This window comes from Ramularia collo-cygni, assembly GCF_900074925.1.
Source record: "Ramularia collo-cygni strain URUG2 genome assembly, contig: RCC_scaffold18, whole genome shotgun sequence".
NCBI lineage: Eukaryota > Fungi > Ascomycota > Dothideomycetes > Mycosphaerellales > Mycosphaerellaceae > Ramularia > Ramularia collo-cygni.
The window spans coordinates 618179-633820 of record NW_019716272.1 but is presented as its reverse complement, the minus strand read 5'-3'; the positions used below and the strand labels follow the sequence as shown (position 1 = coordinate 633820).

The 15642-nt window shown below is 50.8% G+C and overlaps 6 protein-coding genes; 4 read left to right on the top strand and 2 right to left on the bottom strand.

The window, feature by feature from the left end:
* Window positions 1-2747: 2747 nt before the first annotated feature.
* On the bottom strand, window positions 2748-4556 carry RCC_09670 (related to protein-tyrosine phosphatase; the record flags this gene model as incomplete). The annotated part of the gene is made up of 1 exon (XM_023774910.1): window positions 2748-4556. The coding sequence occupies one exon, from the start codon at window positions 4554-4556 to the stop codon at window positions 2748-2750; it is 1809 nt and encodes a 602-aa protein (XP_023630678.1).
* Window positions 4557-4897: 341 nt separating this feature from the next.
* On the top strand, window positions 4898-5701 carry RCC_09669 (related to v-SNARE protein Bos1; the record flags this gene model as incomplete). The annotated part of the gene is made up of 1 exon (XM_023774909.1): window positions 4898-5701. The coding sequence occupies one exon, from the start codon at window positions 4898-4900 to the stop codon at window positions 5699-5701; it is 804 nt and encodes a 267-aa protein (XP_023630677.1).
* Window positions 5702-6940: 1239 nt separating this feature from the next.
* RCC_09668 (uncharacterized protein) lies at window positions 6941-9197 on the top strand (the record flags this gene model as incomplete). XM_023774908.1 has 2 exons in its annotated part: window positions 6941-7261; window positions 7335-9197. 2 exons carry the CDS (start codon window positions 6941-6943, stop codon window positions 9195-9197), a joined length of 2184 nt encoding a protein of 727 aa, XP_023630676.1.
* A 910-nt stretch (window positions 9198-10107) lies between these two features.
* RCC_09667 (uncharacterized protein) lies at window positions 10108-10908 on the top strand (the record flags this gene model as incomplete). The annotated part of the gene is made up of 1 exon (XM_023774907.1): window positions 10108-10908. One exon carries the CDS (start codon window positions 10108-10110, stop codon window positions 10906-10908), a length of 801 nt encoding a protein of 266 aa, XP_023630675.1.
* A 704-nt stretch (window positions 10909-11612) lies between these two features.
* On the bottom strand, window positions 11613-13629 carry RCC_09666 (uncharacterized protein; the record flags this gene model as incomplete). XM_023774906.1 has 3 exons in its annotated part: window positions 11613-13298; window positions 13388-13455; window positions 13512-13629. 3 exons carry the CDS (start codon window positions 13627-13629, stop codon window positions 11613-11615), a joined length of 1872 nt encoding a protein of 623 aa, XP_023630674.1.
* A 347-nt stretch (window positions 13630-13976) lies between these two features.
* Window positions 13977-14485, top strand: RCC_09665 (related to U6 snRNA-associated Sm-like protein LSm4; the record flags this gene model as incomplete). XM_023774905.1 has 3 exons in its annotated part: window positions 13977-13979; window positions 14054-14245; window positions 14300-14485. The coding sequence occupies 3 exons, from the start codon at window positions 13977-13979 to the stop codon at window positions 14483-14485; spliced, it is 381 nt and encodes a 126-aa protein (XP_023630673.1).
* Between the last annotated feature and the right edge of the window lie 1157 nt (window positions 14486-15642).

Genomic DNA, 15642 nt, shown 5'->3' with positions numbered 1-15642 from the left:
GACTATACGTTACGTACGCGGCGCTCGCCGGTACGCTTAGTAGTCGTCTAACTTTACGTCTAGCTATAGCCGAAGCCTTAGTAATTCCTAATAATAGTATCCTTCCTATATAAAGTAATAAGTAGTAATTTTAGAGCTTATGCTTTATCGTCCTTTAAACCTATCGTCGTATCCTCCTTAATAATTCGACTACTAACTACCGCTAACTCTACTACTACTACTACCGCCGTACTACTACTACTACGATATAAGCTATATATAATCGATCCCTAGTAAGAGCTAAGTATAATAAAATAATAGATAGCCTTAAGGAATGCTCTATACCGGAATACTCTATACCGGAACTTAAGATAGCGTAGATAAGGTATTACTACTACCTTTAGCTTGTTTATATCCTCTAGCGCCTCTATAGACGCCTTCTTCTTTAATAAGTACTTTAGCATAGCCTCTAAATTATTATTAGGGTATCCTATTACCCTCGTAGCTATATTCTTACTATCTAAGATAATATCTTAAAGAGCTATACGCTTCGAGAACCCTAGCTTCTTAATACCCTTAAGGCCTATTACCCTCCGGATTACGGTAGCTATTAGCGTATTACGCGGTAGCGAGCTCTACTACCGGCTCGAGATAATAGTACTAATTATACGGTTAATAGGCTTCTCGAGCCCCTCGATAGCGAACGTTATTTCGTTCCGCGTATAAGAACGAGCTAGCGGTATTTCTTTAGTAGAGCGAGTTCGCTTTATAGCCTTACTACTACTACTAACTAAAGGGCGCTTACTACTCTATCTACGGCTTACCGAACTACCGCCTCGAATATATAGTAATAAAGCCGCTACTAAGACCGAGCGCCGCTCTTTATTACTCGGTAGCTAATCCTTAAGAGCGGTAGCTACGCTAGCTTCTATAGTATTATCCTCGATAGTTTCGATACTAAGCTTATTAGCCTCTAGCGCTACTTCGCTAGTAGCTAAGTTATTACTAAATAGCTAGTTAAGCTAGCTCTAGAACTAAGGTAGTTCGTACCGCTATACCGCGTACTTAGGATAGCTAAGGTAGTATTTATCCTTAACGTCCTTATCCGTATATAGTAGCTAGCCGTTCTATCCGCTAATACGTCTAAGATACGCCTTCTATTCCTTCTATATAGGCCTAAAAGAGTCGAACTTATTATATACCTACTTTGCCTTAAGGTCGACGTTATACTCCGTATTAACCTCTCTAGTAACCTCTACTATATACGTATTTAAGAACCCTTAGTTATCGTTCTACGCTATAATACGGTCGATAAGCTTCTTAAGTATAGACGTTAACTTATTATCCGTCTACGGATAAGCCGGAGCGCGCTTTTGCTTTACTACCGCCTTCGTACGCTATATATCCGTATTCTCGCTCTTCGACCTATCCTTCTTCTTCTTCTTCGCTTTCGAACGCTTTATAGYAGCCGGCGCTAGAGTAGTAGACGAACGAGCCCTATTAACTAGCTTATGCTAACTAGCCGGAGGTATTATAACATACGCTTTACGGATAGAGCGATAATAATATAGTAGTATAAATAATAAGATAAGAAGGACGATAATAAGGTAAGAGCGCTAAGCCGGTAAGATACACTAAATACCTCTAAGACGGCTAAGATAGCTATATCCATCTTTTACTAAGATGAATATAGGCTGTTATTTATCTTTCACTAAGATACGCATCTTTCGCTAAGATGAAGCGAAGTATTCAAGGCCTGACACGTTCCTCATTCCCAGCTCTGTCCAGATCGTTGCCATTTTCTTTGCTCATAGCACAGCCAGATGTGGCAACCGTGTATATCTTACTTCCCGATTCGAGCCAGTGAAGGTCAATTATCGCATGCACTGCCATGGACTTGTTCAATTTTGTCTAAAACCTTCACTATGCAACAACGGAGTCTTATTGAGCATCCTGGCGCTCGTGCGTTGGCAATCTCGCGAGCTTGCGGCGAATTTGGGCTTAATGATGCAAGGATAAATACCAGCGCAAAAAGACGATGTACTGACCGCCTTCAAAACGCAGCGATGTTCCTGCTCGAATGCTCCGACTCTGGCTGGATCGTGAAACTGAAGTGGTAGGTATTTACTGGCCCGTATTTGTACACAGCACCTAAAATGCCATAAATTCCGGAAGTGCAGTTGCCTATGGGAAGTACCCAGCCCGTCGTACWTGCAAATTCAGCCCTGAATGAAGAGTCCATGTAGGTAGGTAGCATGCCGTTTACTGCTAGCGCACTTGCTGCGTAACGATCGTAGCGTTTCGTCTAGTAGGCGTTGATGGCGAGAAAGAGCATGGCCAACGCGAAGCCGAATGGCAGTCCTGCCAATATAGACCAAATCTAAGCCGTGAGGAACAGTCCATGGGAACCGAAACAGACCAGCGGGCAGGAGCCAGGCAATTGATACACGGTAGGTCAAAGGTTGTTGCGGATCTGTACTTGCCAGGACCAAAGCGTCGGTCATGGTAATGAAAATGTCGAGGGATTACCATCTTCGATCGTGACCTTAAGCCGGAGCATCGAGCTGGAAAGTGGCCCATTAGCACTTGGGAGAAGTTATATACATGAGCAAGTTTTGAGGGGTTTAGACCGCAATCCTGCCCGTGTTTGACAAGCGGCCATCCATTGTCTTTCTTGGCAGCACTTCGCCTGACGAGCCGCGAACCACTATGCGACTCGCATACCCTGCTCCGTACGCCACGCTAGAACCAAATACCGTTGCTTACTCTCAAGAACTGCTGTCAACGTTCTTGCCCAGCTTCACACTCCCTAGCATGTGATTATGATGGGTCGGCATTTGGTCTTCAGAAATCCCACCAGGAAGATTTGCTGTCGGAGGATGTGCGCCTTCTTCGGCTGCTCTGGTCTCGTTGCCGCTCGAGGGTGCTGCGGACCGAATGGTCGTAGGACTCGTCTCGCGTATACGCTCTACTGTCCCTTCAATCTGTTCCTTCGTTACTGTGGTATCTGGCAGGGTCTTAATGGAGGATTCATTCTGTAAGGCCGCGGTTGGCTGAGGTCGGGCTGGACGTTCGTTCTCGGAATTCATAGAGTCTGCGGTCGTATGCTGTTTTCGGCTGTTTGGATTCTCCTCTTTTGTTCCTCGTTTCTCTGCCACTTCCCCTGACTTCGTTCCGGTAAAAGGCCGCACGTCCTCCAGTTCATCTTTCTTGTCGCTCTCAACAGTCGTATCAGTGCGCATACTACTCGCTCGACTGATGTCGGCACTTTCACTCGTTGCCTCCCTCATTCCCAACTTCTTCTCGAAGTCCTCACTCTTCTCATCGTTTCCTTTCTTCCAGTCAGCCGGACGAGCTTGAGGAACTTCCTCGCCTTCTTTGGGCTCAGTGATCACGACACCTGGAGTATGATTCCCTCCCTCATCAGTGACAGCCTTCCATACCACAGACATCTTGTCGAACGCACGGGTACCCTTCCTACTGCTACCCTTGATCCCATCCATGGCATCAAATTCAATCTCAAAAACGCCAGCATCGTCAGCGATGCCTTGTTGCTCGGGACCGCGGCCTTCGAAGAATGTGTTGAACCAAACATGAGCAACCGAGGTGACCATGGTAAAGCCTCCATATTTCGAGACATTGCGGCGTTCGAAGTCGATATTGATGTCGCTGGAAGGGAGCACCACGCGAGAAGAAGGCCGGAATATGACGTCTCCAGATGAGGGTTGAAAAACGTCGGAGTCAACTCTTTCAGCAGTCTTGATCTCCTCTGCGTTGTCCTTGTTGGCGTCTTGTGCATTCTCCTTCTCCTTCTTTCCCATCAACTGCCATGCCACATCCGCGAACCCATTCTCTCTGTTGATGCCCCCTTTGACGATATCTCTTTCGGCTTTTGAAAAGGTGTGGAAACTTTTGATGACCTTTCCTTCGTCCACGTAGCCTTCAACCGAAATCTTTACACCATCGCGTAGTCCCCAAACGTGCACCTCCATGACCTCAACTTGTCTCTCAACATAAATCTTGCCACCCTTTGTCCACCGATCGACATACCCTACCCACCTGACTTGCGAAGGAATGGATATTCCACTTCCAAATCCAGGCCTCATTCTCTTCTCCGTAAACCTCTGCATGGCATCTGTAGCCGTCCACCCTTCTTCACTGATGAGGTAAGAACAGCTCACTGTCCCACTTCTTCCTTTTCCAGCTTTACAATGCACCACACAGACTCGGTTGTCATTTCCTCTCCTCCATTCTCGCATGGATGCCATCATCAAGGGGACCAGTGCGAAGGGTGGAGGATGGTGGTCCGGCCAAGGGTAATGTCGAATGCGGTTGTAGACTTCATCGTCAGGATAGCCGGTTCCTTCTGCACGGAACTCCCATATCGCCCAGTTGTCGGCATGTTTGGAGTCGAGAAATTTGACGAGCTGCGAAAGTGGATTTCGGTAGACGATCTGTGGGTATGTGCCTGAGGGACCGCTGGTGGCAATGAGGTTGTCTGTAACGTAGCAGAGATCAAGGTTGGCTTCGTCGTGGCGAGCGCGTGGGGAGGCCACGATTTTGCGGAGAATGTCCATGTTGAGGTGGTTCGCTGAGCGAATACTAGTATGTTTATGTAGATTCTTGTGGACCTGTACCAGACATGATGACCACTTGCTCAAGGAGAGAGCAAGGTGTTTCGTTCATCGCCCATGATGTGCCTACGAATCCCTGTATCGTCTCGAGATTGATCGGCATGACGTAGGACCAGAACAGGTAGAGTTCGAAGGACAAACTTACTCCAAAGTTGGAGACCCCATTCGGCAGGCGGTCAGCAATCACGTTCCTGCCACGTTGTCCGCGACCGCGACCACACGTCTTCTCCCCTGTAGTAGCAATTCGCCGACTCTACTTTAATGATAACCCCAACATTGCCAAAATGAGTGCCCTCTACAACTCCGCTCTCCGCCAATCCAAAGCTATTCGTGCCGACCTCGATTCACTCTCCGCGTCCTCTGCACCTTCATCCGCACTCCAAGGCCAGCTCACAACATCCCTCACTTCCTTCTCACGCACTCTCGACGATTACCAACGCGCCGTATCCGATGAGCTGGTCCCAGAGAAAGCCACAAAGGGCGAAGAAAGATTAGCAAAGTTCCGGGCCGATCTCCTAGAGTTCAAGTCAAAATTCGCGGAGATCAAGCACACGGTCACAGAACAAGCATATGCCCAGAACCGAAGCGAGCTCTTGGGGAGGAGGGGATACGCAGGCGACAGTGGAACTGGAACACCTGAAAATCCATATTCAGATGCGGCGGTCGCGGGTAGTAGTGGACGGGGAGAAAATGTGAACCCGCTCTTCAAGACCAGCAACTCCAATTTTGTGCCAGGAGGTGCTGGAGGACCGAATGCCTATTCTGCGTACAAGAGTCCCTATGGTCTCGGAGCAGATAATGCGCGGGAGAATGCGGCGTTGAGCGAGAACTCATTCTTCGGATCGGCGAACTCAACGTTGGATGAGTACTTGGAGCGTGGACGGGCTGTGCTGGGAGATCTGGGAGATCAGCGGGAGATGCTCAAGGAAACGCAGAGAAAGCTGTACTCTGTTGGAAGCACGCTGGGTATCTCAGGAGACACGATTCGCATGATTGATCGGCGGGCKAGGCAAGACAAATGGATCTTCTGGGGTTGTGTTGCGGTCTTCGTGATCTTCGTCTACTTTGTGCTCAGATGGTTGAGGTAGAAGCGGTGGTTTTTCAAATGGACTGTCATGGGTTGTGTTAGCGAGGCGTTCTGGTAGGCCAAAGACGAAGACGGGATTGGACCGAGTTATCGACCTGATGATGATGCCATCTGTGTGTGGGTAAATGAATTCACGATCTGGTCATCTGGCTACGCTCGAGCATCTTGTGACTACGCTCGACTCGATTGTTTGTATGTCGCGGTATCTGGAAGTGTCTGGCCTCCGAGTACAGCGGCGGACCGAAGGACCGATAGAATAGAAGTCACCTTGATTGACAAGGTTGTAACGGCATGGGTTTCAGTGGTGTTACGAGCGAGCCTTGGCCGGAGCGCACTGGTATTCCGTGGGAATTCTCGCCGCCTTGCAAGTTCCGACCACCCATGTGGGGGACATCGCGCGCGGGATGTTTGCCACCTCGATCATCGTTCAGTCAGCCTTCGAGACCACGGCAAGCCGCAAACTCGATGGCCTAGGATCACGTCAGTTGGAAAATATGAATGCCACGGTCATGCCGGCAACAGAAGCCACAGTCAAATGGCCAGGAACGCTACTACTATGACGAGAGAAACTRTAAACCTGCTGATAGAATCAGTCAGGCTGATACCACACTTCTCTTGGAGCAACCACAGTGCGCAAATGACTGCTTCTCTGCGCTAGGCATGCCGCGAACCATCGTGTGGATGCCACGAATGTACCGGCAACGGAAGCGGGAGGTTTCCCTGCGAAGTGAAAGGTCACCGTGATTATGCAGAGACGCCCGATTAGAAACCCTGACGCGATTCTACAACCTCAAAGTGCTTCCATCAAGCGCAGGGCTCTGACGACGGCGCAGAGTACATCGTGGCGTTAGTCGATACATACCGCAGTCGTTGGAGGTGCTCGTCGGGGTGGAAGGTGTCCGTCGGGGTGGAAGGCGTTCGTCGGGGTGGAAGGTGTTCGTGGTGGTGGAAGGTGTTCGTGGAGGGTACTGAAAGGAAGAGAAAGAGAAAGATGTACGCGTCAAGCTTTATAATTGCGAGGGCGCGGGACATTCACTCCCGCTTTTGCCAAGAAAAGCCTTGGCACTTGTGGTCCCGACTGAGGTTTGAGATCCCGCTTTGGTTGCAACMTTTTGGTATCTGGACCTCCAAAAGCAGACATCAACCCTTTGCTCAGTGTCTCGAACGCGCACGTCAAATCGCCATGGAGCATTCGTCCGACAACTCGACGTCAGCCTCGTCTATGCGCCGCCCTTCAACCATGTCCAGAACTATCGACGCAACTCATTCCGCACGCCCGCATCGCGGAGAGATGGCGATCGATCCTACTTCCGGCGCCATCGAGACTGTACCTCCCTCGCTGTCTATCGCTCAAGAGATTGCGGCTTTGAAAGCAAGTCTGCCAGCAGGCTATGCGTACCCTGCAGTCACCAGACCCGGGAAGAAACAGAGTCATGTTGGATACCTCCCAGATATGGATCCAATAAGCCTCAATGCAATCTTGGCTCTCTTCAAGGAACCCAGTGCACTCATCAAGAGAGGCGTCTTGGAATTTCTGCGATCAGGCGGAGTCCTCCCTCAGGTCAGCCTGCTCTCATGCGATAGTCATCGAAACAGTCGTTAGATTGGCACAGCTAACAATTGAATACGTGCAGGTATTCATGTGGCACGAGCAGCTCGCTCGAGACTCCGGGCGGTTGTTGGACCAGCTCGCACAAAAGCTTCCACTATCAGAATGGAACATAACAAACGCGCAAAACTTGGCGCGGAACATTGCGCGTCTAGCTGGCTTACCCCGCGCAGCAATGATGAGTGAGCCCTGCGAGGCCATACGCCTCTGTATTGACTACACCAAGTCTCTGAGGAGCAAGAATGTGGCCGAGGGTACGTTCTTCAGGATGCATTACATCTCAGACGAAACAAACCTTCTGATCTGCTCGACCGTTCTCATCGCTGYGTACAAGGATTACCATACCTTGCCTGGAAAAGGGTTCTTTGCCACTCTCTTTGGCAGTCGTCTTAAGAGCCCAATGTCGGCCGAGTTGCGGAAACTTTGGGAGAGAGGTTATCAAATACATCATGAGCCCGCAACAAAGTCGAGAAGCGGCGAGAGCTCTCTGGAAATCAGAATGGAAATCACCCCAGTCATGTGGGTCAACGAAGAAACCATGTGCTCCGACGAGGTGACCCAGGAAATGAGAGTACATGMGCAAGCGGCAAATAAGATGAGATTACAAGAGCTCAGTGAGGCCAAACCTCTCAACGAAAATGCGGAGAATGAGTCGCGGTACCCCGTCCCAAACCTACAGGGACATGAACTGGAGCTCAACAAAGAGCGCTCTCTGCAGAGACGTTTACTCCTGTCGCAACAGAAGCTTGAAAGAAATTCTCCGGATGTCGAGGAGAACCCTTTCACCGACAACGAGCGACTTCTCTACCTGGAAGCGTTCATGAAGCAGTCAGAAATAGAGACCAAGAAGAGAGCGCAGCATGAGGAGACACCGTTCGTGGATGCTCTTTTCTCCTTCATTCCTATCGCTGAGATTCTACCCCGACGTTCACGCACTGAGTGCATCCAGCACCATGCAATCATGAGCAAACTGCTCCGCGCGCAGAACATCGCGAGTCAGGGCACCAAGCGCCCGGCCGAGGAGATTCCTGCTTTGGAGAAGAAAGGGAAGAAGAAAAAGACAGAGAAGACTTCCAGCACGGAAATACTCTCAGCCGAAGCTTCGACGCCCACCACAGCCAATGACGACACTGCTGTCCCGCCTGCTCTCGTTCCTAAGAGGCACCGCAACAAAGGATTTGGTAAAGACATGCTCGCTCATGCGGATGAGTTGGAGGAGATGAAGGCAGACTATAAGCAGCAGATGACGAAGAAAGATGAGGAGCTCAAGCGTGAACGCGCCAAGTGTGCCGAACTTCAGGCTACGCAAGACAGTGCCGAAGCAGAGCAACGTCACGAAGAGCGCTACAGACGACAGCAGGCGGAACACGCCGAGGACCTGCAGCGCGCAGAGTCGCAGACTTACAGTATGCTTTCTCAGCTTTCCGAAAATCAAATCGTGATTGCAGACCATGATGCTGCTCGTGACCATGCGAGGGCCGAGTCGGACCATCTCTTTGGTGAGTTGCAGCGTTCCATCGAGAAGGCTTCTTCGGCAAAGGATGCAGCAGATACGACCGCAAAAGAATTGCGACGACAACTTCGTATTGCCAATGATCGCGCAGATATCGCGAGGGAAAACTTGGACAGTGCGAACACCCAAACCGAGCACTTCAAGCGTCAGGCTCATGGCAAAGATCAGATGGAACTTGACTTGGCATCTCTGAAGGAGGCTATGGTGTCCGCAGAGCAGGTCAAAAAGGAAGCACTGGAACAACAGGGAGAACTGTTTGGGGCGGCTATGAGAAGACGGGATCGGCGCATCACGCAGCTAGTGGATGAACTGGAGCGAAATGAGCTTCCGGTACCGCAGGTTCCCACACCGCAGAGTCCTTCCACGCAGCGATAGTTCTATATCAGTATTGGGGGATTCGGGCCTGAATCATGAGTGTGCGTTGGTCATTACTACGGCGCAGAGTAGGGCGTGCGGCCTGGTAGGAACTGATCGGGCTTTTTCGGTGTTGGATTGGGTTTATATGAGGCCGCTTTGCTGAGTGACTCAAACAGGCAATTAGTCTTGTTTCCTTGCGATGACAAAGAAAGATCTTTGGACGAGTTTCTCGTCAATCACAAAACAAGTGCAGTCTGCAACTCATCCTCGGTACTCTATTCCAATCACAATTATAACACAATTACCTCAGTTCAAGTTGCTCACTGCATCTGTATTTCTGAAGATATACAGTATTTTGGGACTACGGGCAAGCCGTAGGACCGATGGCTTAAGTTTTCACGTCATTGTTAGGAACTGCCGCGGCCGTGTCAGCAACAGAGTCCAGAGATCCGCGGCCAACCATGGGTCGAGGAAAAGCTGCAAATAGCAGTTAACTTTAGGCGAATATACATAATGTTTGCAAAAGGATACGTCCGGCTCTGGGGAAACTGGAGGATATCCCAAGTATGCAGCTATCATGCACTCTGGCACCGGACAGTGGCAGAATCAAGTCAGATATCGATCAGATGGGTTTTTATAGCGGAAGTACACAATCAGACCGATTCCTTGCGATGACGCATTTGTGTGATAAACACCAATGGACGATTTCTGCTCAATCATGAAAAAGTACAATCAGGTGTTTTTCTCGCGGAAAAATTACCCCTATGGGTGACCTACACCTTTCTTTCTTTCAACCTGGCATACCCACCACAACCACAACACAACCACCTCAGCTCCAGTCGCGCATAATCCCTGTGCAATACTGCCCCTTTCCACAGCTTGTTGGACACAACAAAAACTACCTATCTCAACACCCTCACCATCCACCATGCCGGCTTCGAAAATGTCGCCTCCCCAAAATGCCACTTTTGGAAGGAAACGCTCCGCCGACGAGCTCGACGCCAACATTGAGTTGAACTCTTCGCCGGCATGCGATGCGACTGCGCGAGGGCCGCCTTCTCCAAAGAAAGTAAAACTCGAAGAGGATCTCAATGGCGCGCGCAAGGATTTCGCAAACGGAGAGACGATCAGGAAAGGTCTCTCCAAGAGCATCATCAAGGAGACTGGCGATATGGTCGAGTTGCAACAGCTGAACAAGACCCAGGAACTAGAGCTGCAAAAGCGTCATGTCCAGCTAATGGCGCTTCACGACGAGAACGAGGAATTGCTTCGCAAGGCGAAGAAAGCCGAGAGAGCGCGCAAGGCGCAGGAGGAAGTGGAGGTGGAGGCGGTGGAGGAGATGAGGAGGATCAAGGAAGAGCTCAAGAAGGCTCGCAAGGAGAACAACCGAATCGAGGCCGAATGCGAGGAAAAGTCTGCCAGCGACGCCATGAAAGTTGCTTCTTTGCAGAAGAAGATCGATAGCATGGTGAAGGAAGCCCATAAAGACCAGAAGAAGATCGATGGCTTGGAGAAGGAAGTGCACAAGAAGCAAGAAGCACTGAAAGCATCGAAAAAGGCCGCAGCTATCGCCAAGGAACTCGCCTCGACCAAGTTGCGCAACGACGCAAGAAGCTTCTCTGGACGATTGGAGAAGCGGGACGCGATCATCGAGCAGCTTGAGAAGGAGCTTAAGACTCGTGGAATCGAAATTCCCAAGCGGTCTGTGCAGACAGGACGACCAAAATGAGTGGTGCTGCAGAGATAATTAGCGAGGTCGTGGAGAAGGGACAAACGGTTACTACGATGAGACGTAATAGGGCTACGGAGAAGGATTGTTTGTACTGTTGCTGGCGTATAGCGTTGCGCATTGCTGCTGCTGTCGTGAGACTCCTTGATTAGCGTTGCGAATTGGAAAGGGCTTGGCGTTCATATGAATAAATGAATTCGTTGCACCTTCCGTCTCTATAACCATACTTCAACTTTTCCAAAGTCATCACTACTTCCATCACATACAGACATGGCTTCTCAGGATATGGCATCATAATCAAAGTCAACCATCAGCTCGCGATCCAAGAATTTTGAGCGGCCGTAGACCGAGCCCAGACTCTYAGCAAACATTGCCGCATTTTAGGAAAGTCAGCTACAAGCCAAATCATGGTATCAGACGTGCTTGAGAGTGCCGTAGCTCATTACACGAGGTCTTCCAGCTGGCTTGCGCGAGCACATTTGTCCGCCAGATGACCACAGCAGAAGTAAGGAGCGCTGGAAGCAGAGTTCTCGTTACCACAAGGATGAACGAGATTTCATGTCTTTCGATTCCCACATTCAGCGATATATTACATCCAAGCACTTCCATCCTGAATCCAAGCCACAGATGGCACCTCAAAACTCCATCATGATATACATTACTGCATGCATTCCTCTTTCTTCAAAAGTGACAAAGGAAGTCGTTCACAGCTCATTCATATCCCTAGATACCCGTCCAACCGTGACAGTCCTCAGCGTCTCCGCGCTCGGTCTGGGTGAAAAATCCACGATGCTGCTCGTCTGTGTAAAGCGTCCAATACTGCTTTCGGGGCTATTGGAGCGAGGAGTACTGCCTGTAAAGGCTTCCTCCGAGGAAGATGAGATTGTGTAGCGATCGAGGCTGGCAGCGACGAGGCTGTCACTTCTCACACTGCTTGTAGCATTGCTACCCTGCTCAGTCCTGGTGTAGCGGGATCGATAGTCGGGTAAAATTTCGCTGGTGTAAGAGGGCAGAGTGCCGGTGCTTGCTCGCGAGCGGGCCACTATGACAGCTGGAGGAGGGGCCGCAGAGTTTGATGGCCCAACATGTACCAAACTGGCCACGATCTGGTTGGCGTGGCGTAGTTCGCGGATTTCCGCCTCCATGACCTCACCCTTCTCAGCTGCCTCAATGCTCTGCTCCATGAAGGCATCTTGTAGGATCAAGGCCCGCTTCTCCTCATAATCTTCCATCCTCGGCTCAGGCTGCGCTCTGAAACAGCTGACTGTAGCAACGAGCGCATCCCAACGCCGCCGCATCTCTGCTCGACGAGCTGCACGACGATACGCGCGGGCATTCCTTCGTTCTTCACGCTCTGCTAGGCGATCCACTTGCTTGCGAGCGGACATGCACTTCCGTCTGATGAAAGCACATAGAGCCGTCAAACCAATGGAGGTCGCAATCAGTGCCAGAACACGAAAGAGAACGCTTTGCGGATATACCACAGTAACTGACYCCGTGACAGCTGCAGAACTTGTGTGCAGCGCGAAGTACCGATTTCCAGATAGTGTTCCGTTTTTGGGCTTCTCCGAAAGTGATTGGAACTCGCCTGCGAGTCCTGGTATCTTCAATGGCTTGCTGTCGTCATCAATCTGAATCAACTTCTGGGTGCGAGGGTCCTCAACCTGGGCGTAGTGGAAGTTTGGCTCTGTCAAGATGCCTATCTTGTCGCACACTTTCTGAGCAATGACCTTCGCGGCGCAGACAATGCCGTCACATTCCTGGAGGAGGTGACGGAGAGTGGCACGATCACGATGGTTCTTCAAACACTTCGCTATCGCCTTCTTCCTGGCTGCAATCTCAACGTCCAGTGTGCCAGCTTCGGCTTCAAGGAGAAGCAGAGACTCAATCTCTTCCTCAATGTCGAATTCGTCGTCCTCAACATGACGAATGTAAGTTAGTTGTTCCAATGGAGAAGCATTGAGAAAGCCAGCTTGTCTGTGAAGATGGTCGCGTTGGCTTAGGTTCTCAAAGCCTTCCATTAGTTTTAGTAGACCACGGCCTGGTGAAAGAGGCCGGGAATGGAGAGCTACTGTCCAGTCTGTAACAGATCCATCGACAGCTTCGACGGTTATGTGGATGAATTGCTCGGCATCTTCAGGGGTGGAAGCAGCAGGATACTTGGGATGAATGTCGCCCCAGCCAGCGATCTCGAGATCAACAGAATGGGATATTCCTGATCTGTCGGGAAGGAAAACAGTWTGCTTTAGGCGGCCAGTGATGGGATATCGCTCATAGTAATACGGTTGTGGCTCGGGTAGTTGATTCCATGCTATGTTGAGAGCCTGGCCATTCAAGGAGATGTTGGAAGTTAGTGGGTCCTGAACAGGATGTACTTGGAGGACGAAGACCTGAGGTTGATGTTAGTCTGAGATAAAGATGCTTCATCCTTGAGAGGAACCATGCCAAGGGTTCTTCGTGTAAGGTGACGTGGACTCACCAATGGACTCGTCAGCTCTGTACTCAGGCCAGGGCCAACAGCAAAACTAGAAGAACCTCGCTGGAAGTCTGTAGGCAGCATCAGCGCGAGATCCACCCAATGGTAAGGATTTGGAGCGGCCTACCAAAGCTCAAGACTTCAACCTTGGGATCCCATTCTTTTCCTTTCCAGTCGCTGTGGTGAGCGAGGGGAAGTGCGAGCATGGGCGCGACCTGAAGAGCTGCTAGGAGCCACCGGCGCATCGCGTGTTTGTTCTCCTTCACATGCCCGACGATGCTAGCTAGGGTGGGTGGATGGAAGGCCTGGCGCCTCTCTTGCGAACGATTCCAGCTCCGGGACCCAAAAGTGGGCGTGGAGCGAGGTGCGAAGACATTTGCGCAAAGTAATCCTGCCGCCTAGGTACCTTCGGTCGTGAATCCTTTTGGCGCTGCGCCACTCCAAGATCGGATGCGTGTTGCCGGGCGGTAAGGTGGCCTGTATCAGGAAGGAAGTCACAATCGAATCGCGGACACTGCCGAGCATCACAACGTCAATCCGCTGGCAAGTGAAGCCAAACCACCATTAAATACACCAACCACACGCCGCCAAAATGGTAAGTCCTCTCCTACGACCACACTACCCACCCCATTCGTAAGGCGGTTTTGATATTAACGCTATCCTCTGCAGCTCCCTCTCGGCCTGCTCACCGCGGCGCAAGGCCATCCCATGCTTGTGGAGCTCAAGACTGGCGAAACACTGAATGGTCATCTCGTCAGCTGCGACACATACATGAACATCACATTGAAGGAAGTTGTGCAAACAAGTCCCGACGGCGACAAGTTCTTCAGGTTACCGGAATGCTACGTGAGAGGAAACAACGTGGGGAACCCTTTGTCTTGTGGCATTGGGATGGGAGACTGATTATTGGCACAGATCAAGTATTTGCGAGTTCCAGACGAAGTTGTGGACTCCGTGAAGGAGCAGCAGGCGAATCAACAAAGTCAGCGCGGAGGCAGAGGTGGCATGGGTCAGCGGGGAGATCACGGCGGTGGACGTGGCGACAGGGGACGCGGTCGGGGTAGAGGAGGACCTGGGAGAGGTAGAGGACGTGGTGGGTGAAACTGTGGACTGGCAGGGAAAATGTTCTTCTTCGAGATGCCGGGACATGAATGGGACACGAGCAAGGAAGGCGGGCGGGACAGGTTGATACCCGGACGAGGCTGCACGCGGGATRGCATTCCTGCATTACAATCGGGACGACATCCTCAATTTCGCTGAATGCGACGATTGGGAATGGCTATAAGGCATCCATAGCCTTGAAATGTCATGGTACGATTTATGCTCTGCAAGAAAGTACCAAGGAGAGCCAGACAGCGGTACTATTCCAACAAGTCTTTACTTCTCCAGAAAGTGCTTGAAGATCATCAAGCGCTCCGGTCTGTAGCATTTGGGTTTGCAATATGCCGAGCATTCTGCCATCTACCAGAGGGTCAATAAGGGTATCTGTTTTGGCGACTCTGGGAATTCCGGTGGAGCTAAAGACACCTCCTCCGTTTGGCAGAGCGCAGAAGGKGTCGAAAGGCAGAGATGACAGCAAGCGGGGATTCTCACGGTACGAGGACTACCTCTCAAAAGACGTGCGTCGATTCTGCCAAATGAACAGTAGCCTACACTTTCCCATTCCAACGAATGTACTTCACTATCAGAACCTCCACACTCAGAGGTCTTCAACGGACTCCACCTCCACTTGGTGGGTCCGTACACCGTCGACCCATTCTTCGATTGCCGATACAGGACCATGTTGATCTGTAGTTTCGGACTCCGTTAGTGAAGATGAATCTGTTGAAGATGGAGATGCGTTGCCACCGGGTCCTCCTATGGCCAAAGGAGTGGTGCGGCCGGTATTTGTAGTACCATCATGAGCGTGTCGTAACGGTTGATCCCGACCAACAGGGACATTTCCTTCTTCCATAAGCTGCTCGCTATCACAGCGTTTCCGTCGCCCATTCCCACGTAGCGCCGGAAGCAAGTTCGCAGCCTTCGCTTTCAAGCTCCGAGACCATGCTTGCAGACGTGAGGACGACGCCGTTTCGCTAGTCCCATCAAGCCTTCCAACATCCAATTGTCGCACGCTAGATTCAGCTGCGTCCTGTGCTTCGTTCGTAGATACAGTAGCACGGGATTCGGGACTCGATTGATTATGTCCCGATCTGGCAGCATGGTGCTGGGCACTCTCAACAGTTGGGGGACGGGGATGGCTCACATATGGTGCACCG